The sequence below is a fragment of the Mesocricetus auratus genome, unplaced genomic scaffold (genome assembly GCF_017639785.1).
Source record: "Mesocricetus auratus isolate SY011 unplaced genomic scaffold, BCM_Maur_2.0 Super-Scaffold_100062, whole genome shotgun sequence".
In the NCBI taxonomy this organism is placed as follows: Eukaryota; Metazoa; Chordata; class Mammalia; order Rodentia; family Cricetidae; genus Mesocricetus; species Mesocricetus auratus.
Genome location: NW_024429234.1, coordinates 591,302 through 605,143, shown reverse-complemented (window position 1 = coordinate 605,143; position 13,842 = coordinate 591,302). Strand labels below are relative to the sequence as shown.

The window sequence follows — 13,842 nt, the reverse complement described above, 5'->3', positions numbered from 1 at the left end:
CTAGTAGTCTCCCATCATTTTGCTGTTTATAGGCTTTGTTGTGCTCTCCTTTGCTTCATTCTCAATGTTGGTCATTTGAATATTGTCTTTCTCTCTTTCAACATGGCCAATCTAGCTAGATGTACACCCTCCTTTTTAGAGAGCCAGCTTTTCAGTGTCATTAATTTCTCCAGTTGTTTTTTGTCTTTCTGTTTCATTTGGTTTCTATCTTGTATCTCTATTTCATTTTATTTTTATCATCTATTATTGCAAAATAAATTACCTGGAAACACGGTCAATTAAAGGACAAATATTATATTCCAGTTTCTGTAGAGTAGGAGTCTAGGCCAAGCTTAGCTGAGTGCCTCTTCTAAGGCTGTGGTCAAGGAGGTTGAGCTGTAGAGCCATCTGAAGAATTAGCTGAAGACAGAACCACTTTCAGTCTGACTCATTTTGTTGATAGGATTTGTTTTTCAGGCTGTTGGACCAAAGACCTCAGATTTATTTTATCATATCTTTTTTTTTATATTTAGTGTGTTGTGGTCTGTTATTTGTGTATTGGGTATCTGTGTGTATGATGCTGGGTGTATGCTTGTGATGTGCAGTTGTTAGTGTGGGTTTGTACACATGTGTATGCAGGTATACCCACACATATATGTGAAGACTAGAGTAGGTGTTGGTGTTGGGTGATTTCCTCTCTTGATCTTCACCTTTTATTAAAAAAAACAAAAAACAGGGTCTTATGTAGCCCAGGATGGCCTTGAACTTAGTATATATCTGAGACTACGTTACTAATCTTTTTAAAAATATTTATTTTTATTTTAATTATGTGTATATGTGTGTGGGATATGTTTCGTGTGAGTGCAGGTGCCCTCAGAGGCTGGAAAAAGGCATCAAATCTGCTGGAGTTACAAGCAGTTGAGAGAGCACTCAATGTATTTTGGGAACTGAACTCAGATCTTCTGCAAGAGCAAGATATGCTTTCAATTGCTGAGCTATCTTGCCAGCTCCTATTTTATTATTCTTAATGTCCACTCTTGACTTACTGTGGCAAATAGTGTTGGGGATATATGGCTAGATGGAGACAGTGGGGCCAGACTAGATCTTGAAAGTTGGGCAGAATAATTTGGACTTGATTTGATGTGCATTTGGGAAACAACATGATGAAAGAGATTTGAGAGACATGGAAGACGGATGAGAAAAGGAGAGCTTGGAGTCAGAGAGATAGCTAGGAGGTTGTTATTGTGCTATTCCTTGGCACAGAGTATAGGATTTAACTAGAGATATGTGTTGAAAATGATTTAAAAAAATAGCTGTTCTAGAAGTTCAGAGAAAGAGCTGAGAGATGGCCATCTTTTTGTTTAATATCTAGTGAATATAGAGTTATCATCTATCTAACAACAGTTGTTCTTAGAGGGTGTTGAAAGACTCAAATAAACTTGGCATGGTGGCTCACACCTTTAATCCCAGCACTCAGGAGGCAGAGGCAGACAGATCTTTGAGTTCAAGGCCAGCCTGATCTACAAAGCAAGTTCCAGGACAGCCAGCGCTGTTACACAGAGAAACCCTGTCTAGAAAAAACAAAAAAGAAAGGGCTGGGGGAGAGAAGACTCAAATGAAATGATATATATGAAACCACTACAGATACATGAATGTCATTACAGAGATGTGTTTACTCCTATATTAACTCTCATAGTGGGACTTTCAGATACCTAAGTAGAGAGGTCAGACCATCTACTGTGGAAGCCATTGGGCAGATAAATAAAAATTTGATATATATGGGATTTAACGTTGGGTTGCATTTTGCCTTTATTGGGGGTACGCATGGTGACCCACGTGTCATGATCCCTTGAGTTTCTTTCTTGACTCTTAACATTAAGTGGTACAGACAAGTCTACATAGTGAGTTCCAGGACAGCCAGGGCTATTACTCAGAGAAACCCTGTCTCAAAAAAACAAAACAAAAAGAAAAAAGAAAAGGAAAAGGAAAACCAAAAACAAACAAACAAAAAAAAAGCAAACAAAAAATGAACAAAAGTCAGGCTTAGCTGTTTTGCCTTTTGGGAAGCACAGGCATGTGAACTCTATGAGTTCAAGGCCAGTCTGGTCCACATATTAGGAGTTCCAGGACAGCAAGAGCTACCAAGTGAGATCCTGTCCCCAGAACAAAACTAAACAAAATGTAAGAAAATACTTGAAAACATTACTTAGCAATCAAAAACAGAAAGAAATTTGCTAGTAGATCACATTTATATTTATCTGTTTTGTTGTGTTTTGTTTTGTTTTGTTTTTCTTGGCAGGTTACTCCCCTATCTGCATGATGCATAGGAAACAGAATTTACACAAGAAATAGCAACTAGGGTGGGAGTCAGAAGTCACCTTGTCAGGCTGCTGGAGCAGCTAGAAATAAGCAGGAAATCTCTAGAAAGATTCAAATAACAGGAGAGGAATGGGAAGTTGCTTCAAGATCCTTGGCAGACTTGTCAACCGTGCATATGTAGTTAAGATCTGAGAAATTTTGAAGCAGCAGTAACTAAAAAGTAGAAACAGCTAAGCAGAAACTTAGCAGCTTCAGAATGATGAATCACATTAAAGAGTAAATTGCTTAAAGTTACAGAATTATTAAATATTTTCAGGCTTTTTAGAAACCCCAGAAGAAACATGCCTTAATTTGAAAGTCCCATGCATAACAAAAAGAAAAAAACAAAAATCTGCAGCAGCTTTTTTGCTTTTTTTTTTTTTTCCTGTTCTTTCAAGACAGGGTTTTTCTGTGTGACAGTCCTAGTTGTTCTGAATCTCTCTCTGTAGACCAAGCTGACCTCAAACTCGGAGAGATGCACCCACCTCTGCCTCCCTAGTGCTGGGACTAAAGACATGTGCCACTACTTCCTGTCTTAATTTTTTTTTTAGTTATACTGTAAAATTAGAAAATCGGCTACCTGATAATGGCATAAAGTCTTAGGGATAGAGTGTTCGTTGGTGACTACAGTAGCAACAAGGGATTTATTTCTGTAACAAGAAAGAGATGAGGCTATATGTGTGGGAATCGTAGGGTTACACAAACTGTGGCCCTTGAGCCAAATTTAGGTCATTGGCCACTTTTATACGTCTTATGAGTTGAAAATGGATTTCTTATTTTTAAATGGATGAGGAGGGAGTGGTGAAAGAAGAATCTTTTGTGTTATACTTTCATAATTATGTTCAATGCAGATTGCAGTGTCCACAAATAAAGTACCATCAAAACAGTCTCGTTCATTTGCATATTTTCTGTGGCTGCAAAGCTGAATAGTAGCCAGTGAAAGTGAACCAAGCCACAAGTATTTGCAGAAAAGGCCTGCTGGCCCTTAGGGAACCATTGTCCAAGTTCACAGTGTGTTTCTGTTTGCTTTTCAACAGTTACTCATCTTTCTGAATTATTCCTGTGTTAGGTTTTGGTTTGTTCTTCCCATATAAAGCTTTATGTCCCACATTCAGAAGTGGAACCCTTACCTTTTATGATTTGATCTCTTTAGAGAGAGGTTGAGTTGGAATTGCAATTCTTTCCTTAAAATGACCAGCTGCATGAATCACTAGTTGGAAGGTACCAGATGCCATTGGCAAAGCATTCTTTCTGTAAAGTTAACAAACTAATTGTACTTGCATGTTTCAGCATTTTATTCTGTTATTTTTATTTTTGGTGTTTTCATACTTGTTTTTTCAGCTCATTTCCTTATTCCAATTTAGACTCTGCTTCATTGTACATATGAGAGAATGTGGAACAGTTAAGCACCCAATTCACTCTTCTCTTTGCAAATTTTGCATTTATTTTGATTTTTAAAATTGCAAAAGACTAAACCAAAGATCTGATTAAAAGACATTGTTCCTCTAGGGGAAAAAAACACTATTTTTTCTTATAGAACTTCATGTAGTAAGACTTGATTTCTCAGCACTTAAAGATCTCTGTTGACTTTATTATGTGGATGGGTGGTTTGCTTGCATATATGTCTGTGCCTGCATAGGCCAAAATAGGGCATCAGATCCCTGGAACTGTAGTTACAGACCCTTGTGAGCCACAGTGTGGACACTGAGAATGGAACTGGGTCCTCTGGAAGAACAGCCAGTGCTCTTGACTGCTGAGCCACCTCTCCAGTCCCTCTGTTAACAATTTAAACATGCTGGGTGGTGGTGGCACACGCCTTTAATCCCAGCACTCGGGAGGCAGAGGCAGGAGGATCTCTGTGAGTTTAAGGCCAGCCTGGTCTACAGAGTGAGTTCCAGAAAAGGCTCCAAAACTACACAGAGAAACCCTTTCTCAAAAAAACAAACAAAAAATTTAAACATTAACTTATAGTGTTGGACCACAGACCTTCTAATTTGGTCTTGTCAATATGATAAACCTGGGGCTGGGGTTCAGTTGTAAAATGCTTCCTCCACAAACATGAGGATCTGAGTTTGGATCCCTGGTGCTTATGTAAAAGTCAGGTTAGGCACATAGTTGTAACCCCAGCACTAGAGGGGCATGTGCAAAGACAGATCTCAGGAGCTTGCCAGCATGGTGAACTCCAGGTCCACTGAGAGACTATCTCAGAATCTCAAATGAGAGCAATAGAAGAAGACACTGTAGTCTCCACACATGCGCACTCAGGTGAGTGCACCTATGCATGCACATATACAACACAGACACACTGTTAAGAAGCTAACTAACTCTTGGACATGCCTGAACGAGTTTAAACATTTATGTAGCAAATTAAATTCATTAAATCATCTGAATAGTTTTAATACTTTCATCATCACAGAATGCAAAATTTTTCATTCAAGTCTAGATTTTTTCATCCTCTTTCATCTTTTAAAAAGACTTTTTATAAACCCAGACTTTGCTTTCTTGTGATCACGTTTCTGGATTTTAAATTTTGCCCTTGAAGAAAGTTTCTGAGTCTGTTACTGCTTGGGGGCCTTTTCAGGAGAACAGATGGGTCTGTTTGTCTTGTCGGTACAGTTTTCTCATTGCACAGTTTCCATACATGGTAACTGTGCAGATTGAAGCCCATCTTGGGGGTCAGTGAGCTGTTGAAGTGGAATGATTAATTTAGTTAATACATAACTACAGCATTCTGGGCCCCTCCTGTTGAAACCTACATGACTATAGCTCATTGGGGTGCCAAGAACCCACTGATGCAAAGAATTTCCTGTACATTGTTTGTCTCTGTCAAGAAGATATTTATCTCTGGTCTTATTTGCACATCACTGCTCTCTGAAGAGATGGAAAGAAAACATCCTTTTGCAAGTTGAAATATGAGTTAGGACCTCAGTCACTCCCTCTGCACCTCTTGTCCTCTTCCTCCTTCTGCCTCCCATTTAAAACTTCTCTGTACAAATCCTTATGTAGATCTGACCATCACCAGAAAGCAATCGGTTTTCAAAAGTTGTTCCATCTTCAAATCTTTCTCATTCTTCCATAGCTTATAAAAAGCAGGTGGAGGTATGTTAAGATTTACTGGGCTGAGGGCTCAGTAGGTAGAGTGCTTGAATGTCATATGCATGCCACCCTGGGTTCCATCCCCAGCACTATAGAAACTGGTTTGATGGTACATGTCTGTCATCCCAGCACTCTGGGAGGTGGAAGCAGGATTATTTGAAGGTCAAGGCCATCCTGAGCTAGCTAGATATTTTTGAGGCCCTGTCTCAAAAAAATGAGCAAAACCATTTGAAGCATTTATTAATGTGTAGACGACAGCTTCCTATTGTATTATCACAGGATTATTTTAATTAGTGGACTGCCTAATCCAAGAGAATGGAGTTTGAATGGTTAACTAGAGTCTGAAGCAGAGCAGTTAGTAATAAACTATTTGCCAGTCCATTGCCTTAACCACTGAGCCACCTCATTAGTAGAAATATTTAGAAGGGAGCTAGAGAGAGGGCTCAGCAATTAAGAGTGTATACTACTTTACCAGAGGTCTGAGTTCCCAGTACCCATGTCAAGCAGCTTACAACCACTTATAGCCCCATTTCCAGAGACACTGACTCCATAGGCAGCTGCATACCTGTGCACAGACATGTTCGTATACACATCATTAAAATATTTTTAAGGAAATAGTTGAAGGTAAGGAGTTTTCTCAGTGTCTTTAAAACATTTTGTATTTTTAAATAGTTTTTTAAATGATTTTATTCACATATTGTGTATACAGTGTTCCGTCCACCTGTATCCCTGCAGGCCAGAAGAGGGTGCTTGATCTCATTATAGATGATTGTGAGCCATCATGTGGTTGCTGGGAATTGAACTTAGGACCTCTGGAAGACCAGCTATTGTTCTTAACCAGTGAACCATCTCTCCAGCCCCTTTAATACATTCTTGATGGATTTCTGGTACCAGCAGCAGTCCTATCTGGGCTGCATTACCCCTACCTATTTTAACTTCTATGTGTTTAATGCCTTGTCCCATGGAGATCTTGCCATGGTCTCACTGAAGCCTGTCAAAGTATGCATATGCTTTGCATCTATAGTCATTTTTGTATGGTAGTTCACATGGTGAAGCTCCAAGATGCAGTGAGACAAAATCAGGAAAGAGCCTAGAAATCTTACTGTGGTTCAGGGTCACCTCTTGGTTATATTACCTTACAAGAGGATGACAGGATGAATGGAAAAGTAGGGGATCAACAGCCGTAGGGAGAAGAGTGGGTCCTGACATGTAGAGACCAGTGGGGGGAATCCAACAAGGGACTACCCAGCATTCCTGCCCAGTGACTACTGTGACATGCCTGCCTAACAAGCCCTGTCAAGACAGAGCATGGCTTTAGCAGTCACGCTCCATGGTGCCCTCCCTGCACATCAATACATGGCTTCACCAGCTTTCGGAAGACCATTTACCAGTACTCTCCTCTGGTTAGGTAATCAGAAGTGTTTAGTCCTGAAACTAAGAAAGAAGGGAGCATGTAATTAATGCTTTTGAAAATAAGAGCTGGGGAATCTTTTGTTCTCTTCAGCCTAGAATAAGTAGGATCCCAGCCCTTCCTCTAGACTGTTAAGTGGAAATTCTGTGTCTGACCATGAACTAAAGACCCTTGCTCCCATTGTACCCTGTTGTTTATGTTCTGTTTTCAACTTGAGCACTGCTTCTCTCCTGCCCATGCCTTATAAAGTTACACAAAGAAATATGAAGATTATAAGGACCTTGAAATGTCAGAGATATGGAGTAGTCAGTTGGCCACATGCATGCCCTTTGTTTTAGAGCGGAAGTTCCTGCTGTTCTTAATGGGGAGCCAAGTAAATGTCCCTGTGGCAGGAGAAAGAACCCTCTGCCTGGGAACAGGACTCAGCTTTTGAGAGTGCCTTTCCATAGCTGGTGACCTGGAAGCAACCTCTTTTCAAGTTTACTTTAGTCATTTGTGACACAAGGCTGTAATAATTTTTCTTTCCACCTACCTCAAAATTGTAGTGCTTAAACAGGTGATGGGCGTACTGGTTCCTGCAGCTGAAGGAAGCGGTTTCCACGCACACGCATTGTTTCACTTGTGCCTGGCAGTCACTGCACCTATGTGCTCAACACAATCCACATATTTATCAGCAGCTGTGTGAAAAGGAAAGAAATGAAATCAGAAAAGAAGTGATTTCCCCTGAGCCACAGAACATTCAAAGCCAAAAAGTGATTGTTGATAGATCAGAATTTACCATTTTTTAATGATGAATTCCATCAAAAGTTAATTGCATTTAAATTGTTTAATTTTCTAAATGGCTTTTAAAGAGGAAATCCTGCCTGTTAGATATGCTATGTTGGACTGATTTTCTCGTGACCTTGACAGAACTGCAATCTGTTGACTCTGGTATGCTTGGCAAAAAGTCAATTTATGGTCGCATGGACAGAAGCAGCAGGTGACAGATCAGATCAGATCTTATCTCAGGTTAGCTGCTTTGGATCAGCAGGAGTATTCTGAGATGGCCCAGCAGGCGTCACCGTGCCTGGAGATTTGCTAATTCATGGACTAAGGGGCATCAGACTGAGGAAAAGAACTTTCTTTTTGCAGTTACTGACGTAGTGATGTGAGACATATGTGTTTTTGACTATTTTACACCATTAGATGGGCAAGTTAATGCAAGGTTAACTCTTCTCTGCTTTCTTTTTGCTGTGTACTTAATTTTTTACCTACTAAAGTAATTTCTTTTTATGAAGTTGCTTAAATTCCTCCTTGATTTCCTTAGCCATGCAGCTGTTTGTTTGTTTGGTTTTTTTTTTTTTTTTTTGGTTTTTTGAGACAGGGTTTCTCTGTGGCTTTGGAGGCTGTCCTGGAACGTGTTCTGTAGATCAGGCTGGCCTGGAACTCACAGAGATCTGCCCGCCTCTGCCTCCCGAGTGCTGGGATTAAAGGCGTGCGCCACCACCGCCCGGCCAGCTGTTTGTTTCTTAGTGAGGTGATTGCTGACTTGCTGGGAAGAAAGGGAACTGCCAGATAGCCAGGTGTTGTTATCATTTCCTGAAGTAAAGGCCCATAGAGCTAGACTGTGACAGATGGGCTGACCAGGACCTACCCAGGCTTTGCTGTGTTCACCTCCCTGAGCTGTTTGGACATGTGAGGGAAAGATGGCACCTCTCTAGCTTCAGCTTCCCAGGTATCTTGGAGTCTGTAGCCCATGTCAGTGGGGAGTATTTTCTGAAAGTAAGGGTGGGAAATGCAATCTTCATAAAACCATGAGACATGCATATTGTTAAGAAGACAAAGATAATAGTGGATGTTTGCCTGTGTTGGGGGCACTTGTGTGCCATTGTCCAGACAAAAGGTCTGGAAAGGTCTTAGAGATGGTGACTCAAATAAGGCTCAATTGAAGGGAGCATCTCATCCAGGTGAAGGAGAAGAAAGAAAGGAAAGCCCCTCTGGATGGGGGTAAGTGTGCTGTTACAGATGTACTCTACAGTTTAAGAAGTGGTTAGTTTGACATAGTGTCAGTCAGAATGGTTTGGGCTGCAGGTAATAAAAATTACCATCAACAGGTTTCATAAGGAGTCAGTTTCCACCTATGACACAAAGTCTACCTGGGTAATTCCTCAGCTCAGGTTTCTTTCATCTTTCTACTCTGCCACCTTTACTTTTTAGGCCTTATCCTTTAGTGTCTTGTGTCTCAAGACCATATAGTTTGAATGTCTTTGTATGCATTTTCTGTCTTTCAAAAGGCTTTCCTTCATACCTTATTGTCCAGAACTGATCAAATGCCCTTGCCTTATCATTCATTCAAACCAATGGAGACTACATGGAGTCACAAAGGAAGGGGGTGAAAACTGGGTACCTGGACAAAAGTAGAGGGCTATTTCTAAGGAAGAATGGAAGCATAGCAGCAAAATACACATAACAACATTGGACACATTGAAATGTCCAAATTAAGAATGCCTAATGTATATGGGGGGGTAGGGGAGAAGGGGAGAGAGAGGGAACTGGGATTGACATGTGAAGCAAGCTTGTTTCTAATTTAAATAAATTGCAAAAAAAGAATGTGGAATATAAAAAATAAAAACAAAATTGCTTTTTTTATATCAAATAGCTTAATGAGTATATTATATACTAGCATGCTCTAAGAAGATAACACATTTGTAAAGCTTAAATTATATTAGCATGGAAGAATAATTTGATGGCTTACTCAATAAATATATTCTAATTAATTTATGTAACAAATTAAAAAAAAGAATGCCTAATATAGAATCTTTTTTTTTTTTTGAGACCAGATTTCTCTATATAACCCTGGCTGTCCTGGAATTTACTCTGTAGACCAGGCTGGCCTCAAACTTAAAGAGGTCATCCACTTACCTCTGCCTCCTAAATGGTGGGATCAAAGGTGTGCACCACCACTGCCAAGTTGAAGGCTGTGTTCTTAGATTGTGTGCATTCATTTTTGTCCTCCATAGAAACTTGGTCACAGTCAATTCTACTCAGACACTGGGATACAAGCAGTCTTGAGACCCCCATCACATGGCATGGCAGGAGCAAGGGAGAGAAAAGATTAGTGAGACCAACTAGAGCCCCAGAAAATCCTCTACTAAGACCAAATTTGAGCAAAGATCTGACAGATCTAATGTACATGAAACAAGGTGGCAAGTGGTCAGAGCAAGCTGACTGGATACACTGCAGAGTCTTGAGGTGCTGACCCACAGAGACTCTTCTAGTTCTGAGGAATAGGTGGTGATGGGTTGGTGGAGAGTGCAGTTGGTTGCTCATTTGGAAAGGAATTGGGAAACACAGGTAAGGGTAGCTAGCGGTCTATGTAAGTCAAAGGCTATGCTATAGCTTTGTTGATGTACTGAGAGTGCTCTTTGGCAGAAGATAAGTGTAAACAACCTATGACTTCTGTGAATGTAATATGAGTATTATTTGTCATTCTGTTACTGTAGTTGAATGGTAGGAGTACGGCTTCTGTAGTTCATGTTCTTCTTCATTTTCCCTCTCTATCCTCATGTGACTTCTCTTTCAAGTCTGTTCATCTGAGAACTTTGGATGAGCACTTACCCTGGCTCTCAACAACCCCTCTTCTCTATTGTTCTTCATAGGGTTGGTTTCTGCTGGAAATTTTATTTAGGCTTTATTATATTTTTTAAGATTTTAATTTTAATTATGTAGGTGTTTGTACAAGAGTGCAGGTACCCACAGAGGCCAGCAGAAGGTGTTAGACCCCTTTGAAGTGGAATTACTGGCAGTTGTGAGCTACCCGAAGTTGGTGCTAGGACCTGAACTCAGGTCCTTTGGAAGAGCGGTACATACTTTTAACCACTGGGCCTTCTCTCCAGCCCTGATCATGCTATATTATTTAAGAACATAATCATGATATTGTTGGTACCCACCTAAGATTTGCTGCATCAGGGCTGGGAATGCGGCTCAGTGGTAGAGTGCTTGCCTAGCATGTGTGAGGCCTTAGTGCAATTATCAATACTACCTCTGCCCACCCATCCTCCCAAAAATATTTGCTGGTTAAATTGATGAGACACTCCTTAGTATTCTTTCAGTTTTCCTCTAAATTTTTGTTCCTTGTTTTATTGGATAATGAGAGCTATGTTCTGTTTTCTTTTTTTGACTTAACTACCAAGATTACTAAACTAAATTTTGAAATCATTTGCAATGACTATGCTTAGCTTGACATGTCTGCAGTCCTCACTATGGAGCTGTAAAGTATTTATTTTAGGGCTGCAGATGTAGCTTAGTTGTAAGAAGGTTGCTGAGCGCCAGGCGGTGGTGGCCCATGCCTTTAATCCCAGCACTTGGGAGGCAGAGGCAGGCGGATCGCTGTGAGTTCGAGGCTGGGCTGGACTGGCAGCCTCCAAAACAATACAGAGAAACCCTGTCTCGAAAAACCAAAAAAAAAAAAAAAAAAAAAAAAGGTTGCTGAGCATGCACAGAGCCCTGGGCTTGATCTCCAGCACCACATAAAGCAAGGCATGGTAATACATTTCTGTAATTCTAGCACTTGATCAGAAGTTCAAGGTTATTCTCAACTATTTAGGGAGTTTGAGACCAGCTGAGCTATAACCTGTCTCAAAAAAAAATATTTTAATGATGTCTGATTTCAGGGTTATATATTGTCAGTTACTTTAAATCCTTAGTGTAACAAATGAACTTATTAATTGGAACAGAGACCACCCAACTCTGGATCTATATTAAACTCTGCAGAATGAGCACGCCCCTCCTTAACTCCAGAGAAGCAAAGTACTATGAGAAAAGCGGAAGAGTATATATCTTCTTTCCAATTGCAAATATCTTAAATGCAATATATTATAGGACTTAAATGTCAAATGGCCTAAGTTTGATCTCAGCCATGTTTATTTTCTTTATTCTTTGAACAACTTTTTTTTAAGATCTCATGTGTCCCGACTGGCCTTGAACTTGCTGTGTAGTTAAAGATCACCTTGAACTTTTGATTTTCCTGCCTCTTCAAAGAGTTAGGATTACAGGTCTTCACCGCACTGAGTTTAAGCCAGTGTTAGGGATTCATCCCAGGTCTATACATGCTAGACAAGCACTTTACCAGCTGAGTTCCATTCCCAGCCCTGAGTATATTCTGTTTTTCTATGCTGAAAATAGATTGTGGATGAGTTATCACTGAATCCATTTTGATGTCAATAGGACAGAGTGAGACATAGAACCTCATGGAGTGTATTAGGACCACAGTTGTCAATACCTGCCATCTAAAGTTCTTAAAGGCTAAGGATGATGCTTTATTAATTTTTATATCTAAAGAACATTAGTATATCTAACAGAGAGAAGTCTCAGTGTGTAGCCAAGTCTGCCTTAAAGCTGACTGTGCAATTCAAGTTGATTTTGAACACGAGAACTTTCTTCATCCTCCCAAGTGCCATGCCCAACTCAGTGAGTGACTTTTAGTGGTTATATATGTCCACTGGAAAGTAAAGCATCATGCAGTGTGCCATGGTTATATCTCTAGTCCTTCACTAATGAGCTGAAATGTTAAAGTATTTTGATTTTTTTTTTCTACAGGAGACATGGTCTCAAAATATCGGGAACCGTTGATCCATACATTCCTGCGGGGAGTGAAAGACCCAGAAGCTACACATAGGGCCAGCAGCTTAGCCAACCTGGGAGAGCTGTGCCAGCGCCTGGACTTCCTGCTGGGCCCCGTGGTTCATGAGGTGTTGTTGTATGCTGACTCTGTCCCCCGAATTTGTTTTGCTGAGACTGATAAAGTGTGGGCTCTTGAGCGAGGAGATAGATCTGTGGTCTTGTTCCATCTGCTGCTGCCTCCCTCTGAGACTGGACCAGTCAGTCATTTAACCTCTCTAGGCTGTCCTAGCATACTCACCCTCCTCAATTTAGTTTATTTTTGAATGTTATTTATTAATTTTAAATAGTATACAAAGTAATGGGCCCCAATGAGATTTTTCATACTTTGTTGTTGTTAATCCACTGTCCTTACCCGTCTCCCCTAAGCCTCTTCCTCCCTCATTCATCCCCCTTTTTCTTTCATATCATGTATATCTATGCTCCCTCTTTTTTCTTCTATTTTTCCTCTCGTGGATCCTCCCCAAGACCTTCTTTTATTCCCTTTCATGGTCCCTCTTCTAGTTTCATGATTTCTATATACATGCACACACAGACAGAGAGAGGGAAATGCACATGCATGTGTGCACACACACTCATGAACATGCACACACACACATACATGGGCACATATATAAAAACAAAATATCTGATCAAACATGTGAAAGAAAACATGCAGTATTTGTCTTTTTAAATGTGAGATACTTCTCCTAAGATAGTAATTTTCAGTTCAGCTCATTTTCTTGCAAATGTTATGATTTCATCTTTCAATAATTTATTTATTTTTATTTCATTTGCACTGATGTTTCACCTGCATATATGTCTATCTGTGTGAAGGTGCTAGTTGTATAGCTGCCATATGGGTGCTAGGAATTAAACCCGAATCTTCTGGAAGAGCAGTTAGTGTTCTTAACTGCTGAGCCATCTCTCCAGCCTGATTTTGTCTTTCTTTTCTTATTGTGTGTGTGTAACACATTCCTCCCCCCCCCCCTTTCTCGTTTTTTTCAAGACAGGGTTACAGGGTTTCTCTTTGTAGTCTAGACTGTCTTGGAACTTGCTCTGTAGACCAGGCTGACCTTGAACTCAGAGATTCACCTGCTTTTGTCTCCCTAGTGCTGGGACATCTAGATTATGTCTACTCCCTAGCTGTAGAGCAACAAACATATATGTGTTAGTAGCTCTGTGGAAGGACATAGAGTCCTTTGGAGATCATGTCAATTATTGAGTTTTTATTATTGACTATTATATGTTTGATGTAATGTCTTTTTGCCTTTAATTTCCCTATTTGTTTCATAAGTATATTGAAAGATGTCTTCCAGATTGAGCCTTCCTCCAAAATCCAAAATGTTAATACCCGTTGG

The 13,842-nt window shown here is 40.2% G+C and overlaps 1 protein-coding gene across 1 annotated transcript in view; it reads left to right on the top strand.

The window, feature by feature from the left end:
* Tango6 (transport and golgi organization 6 homolog) overlaps positions 1 to 13,842 on the top strand; it is a 158,177-nt gene that overhangs the window by 107,780 nt on the left and 36,555 nt on the right. Inside the window, exon 16 of the mRNA XM_040736604.1 lies at positions 12,422 to 12,573. Within this exon, the coding sequence (XP_040592538.1) occupies positions 12,422 to 12,573 (152 nt within the window). The remainder of the gene's footprint in view (positions 1 to 12,421; positions 12,574 to 13,842) is intronic.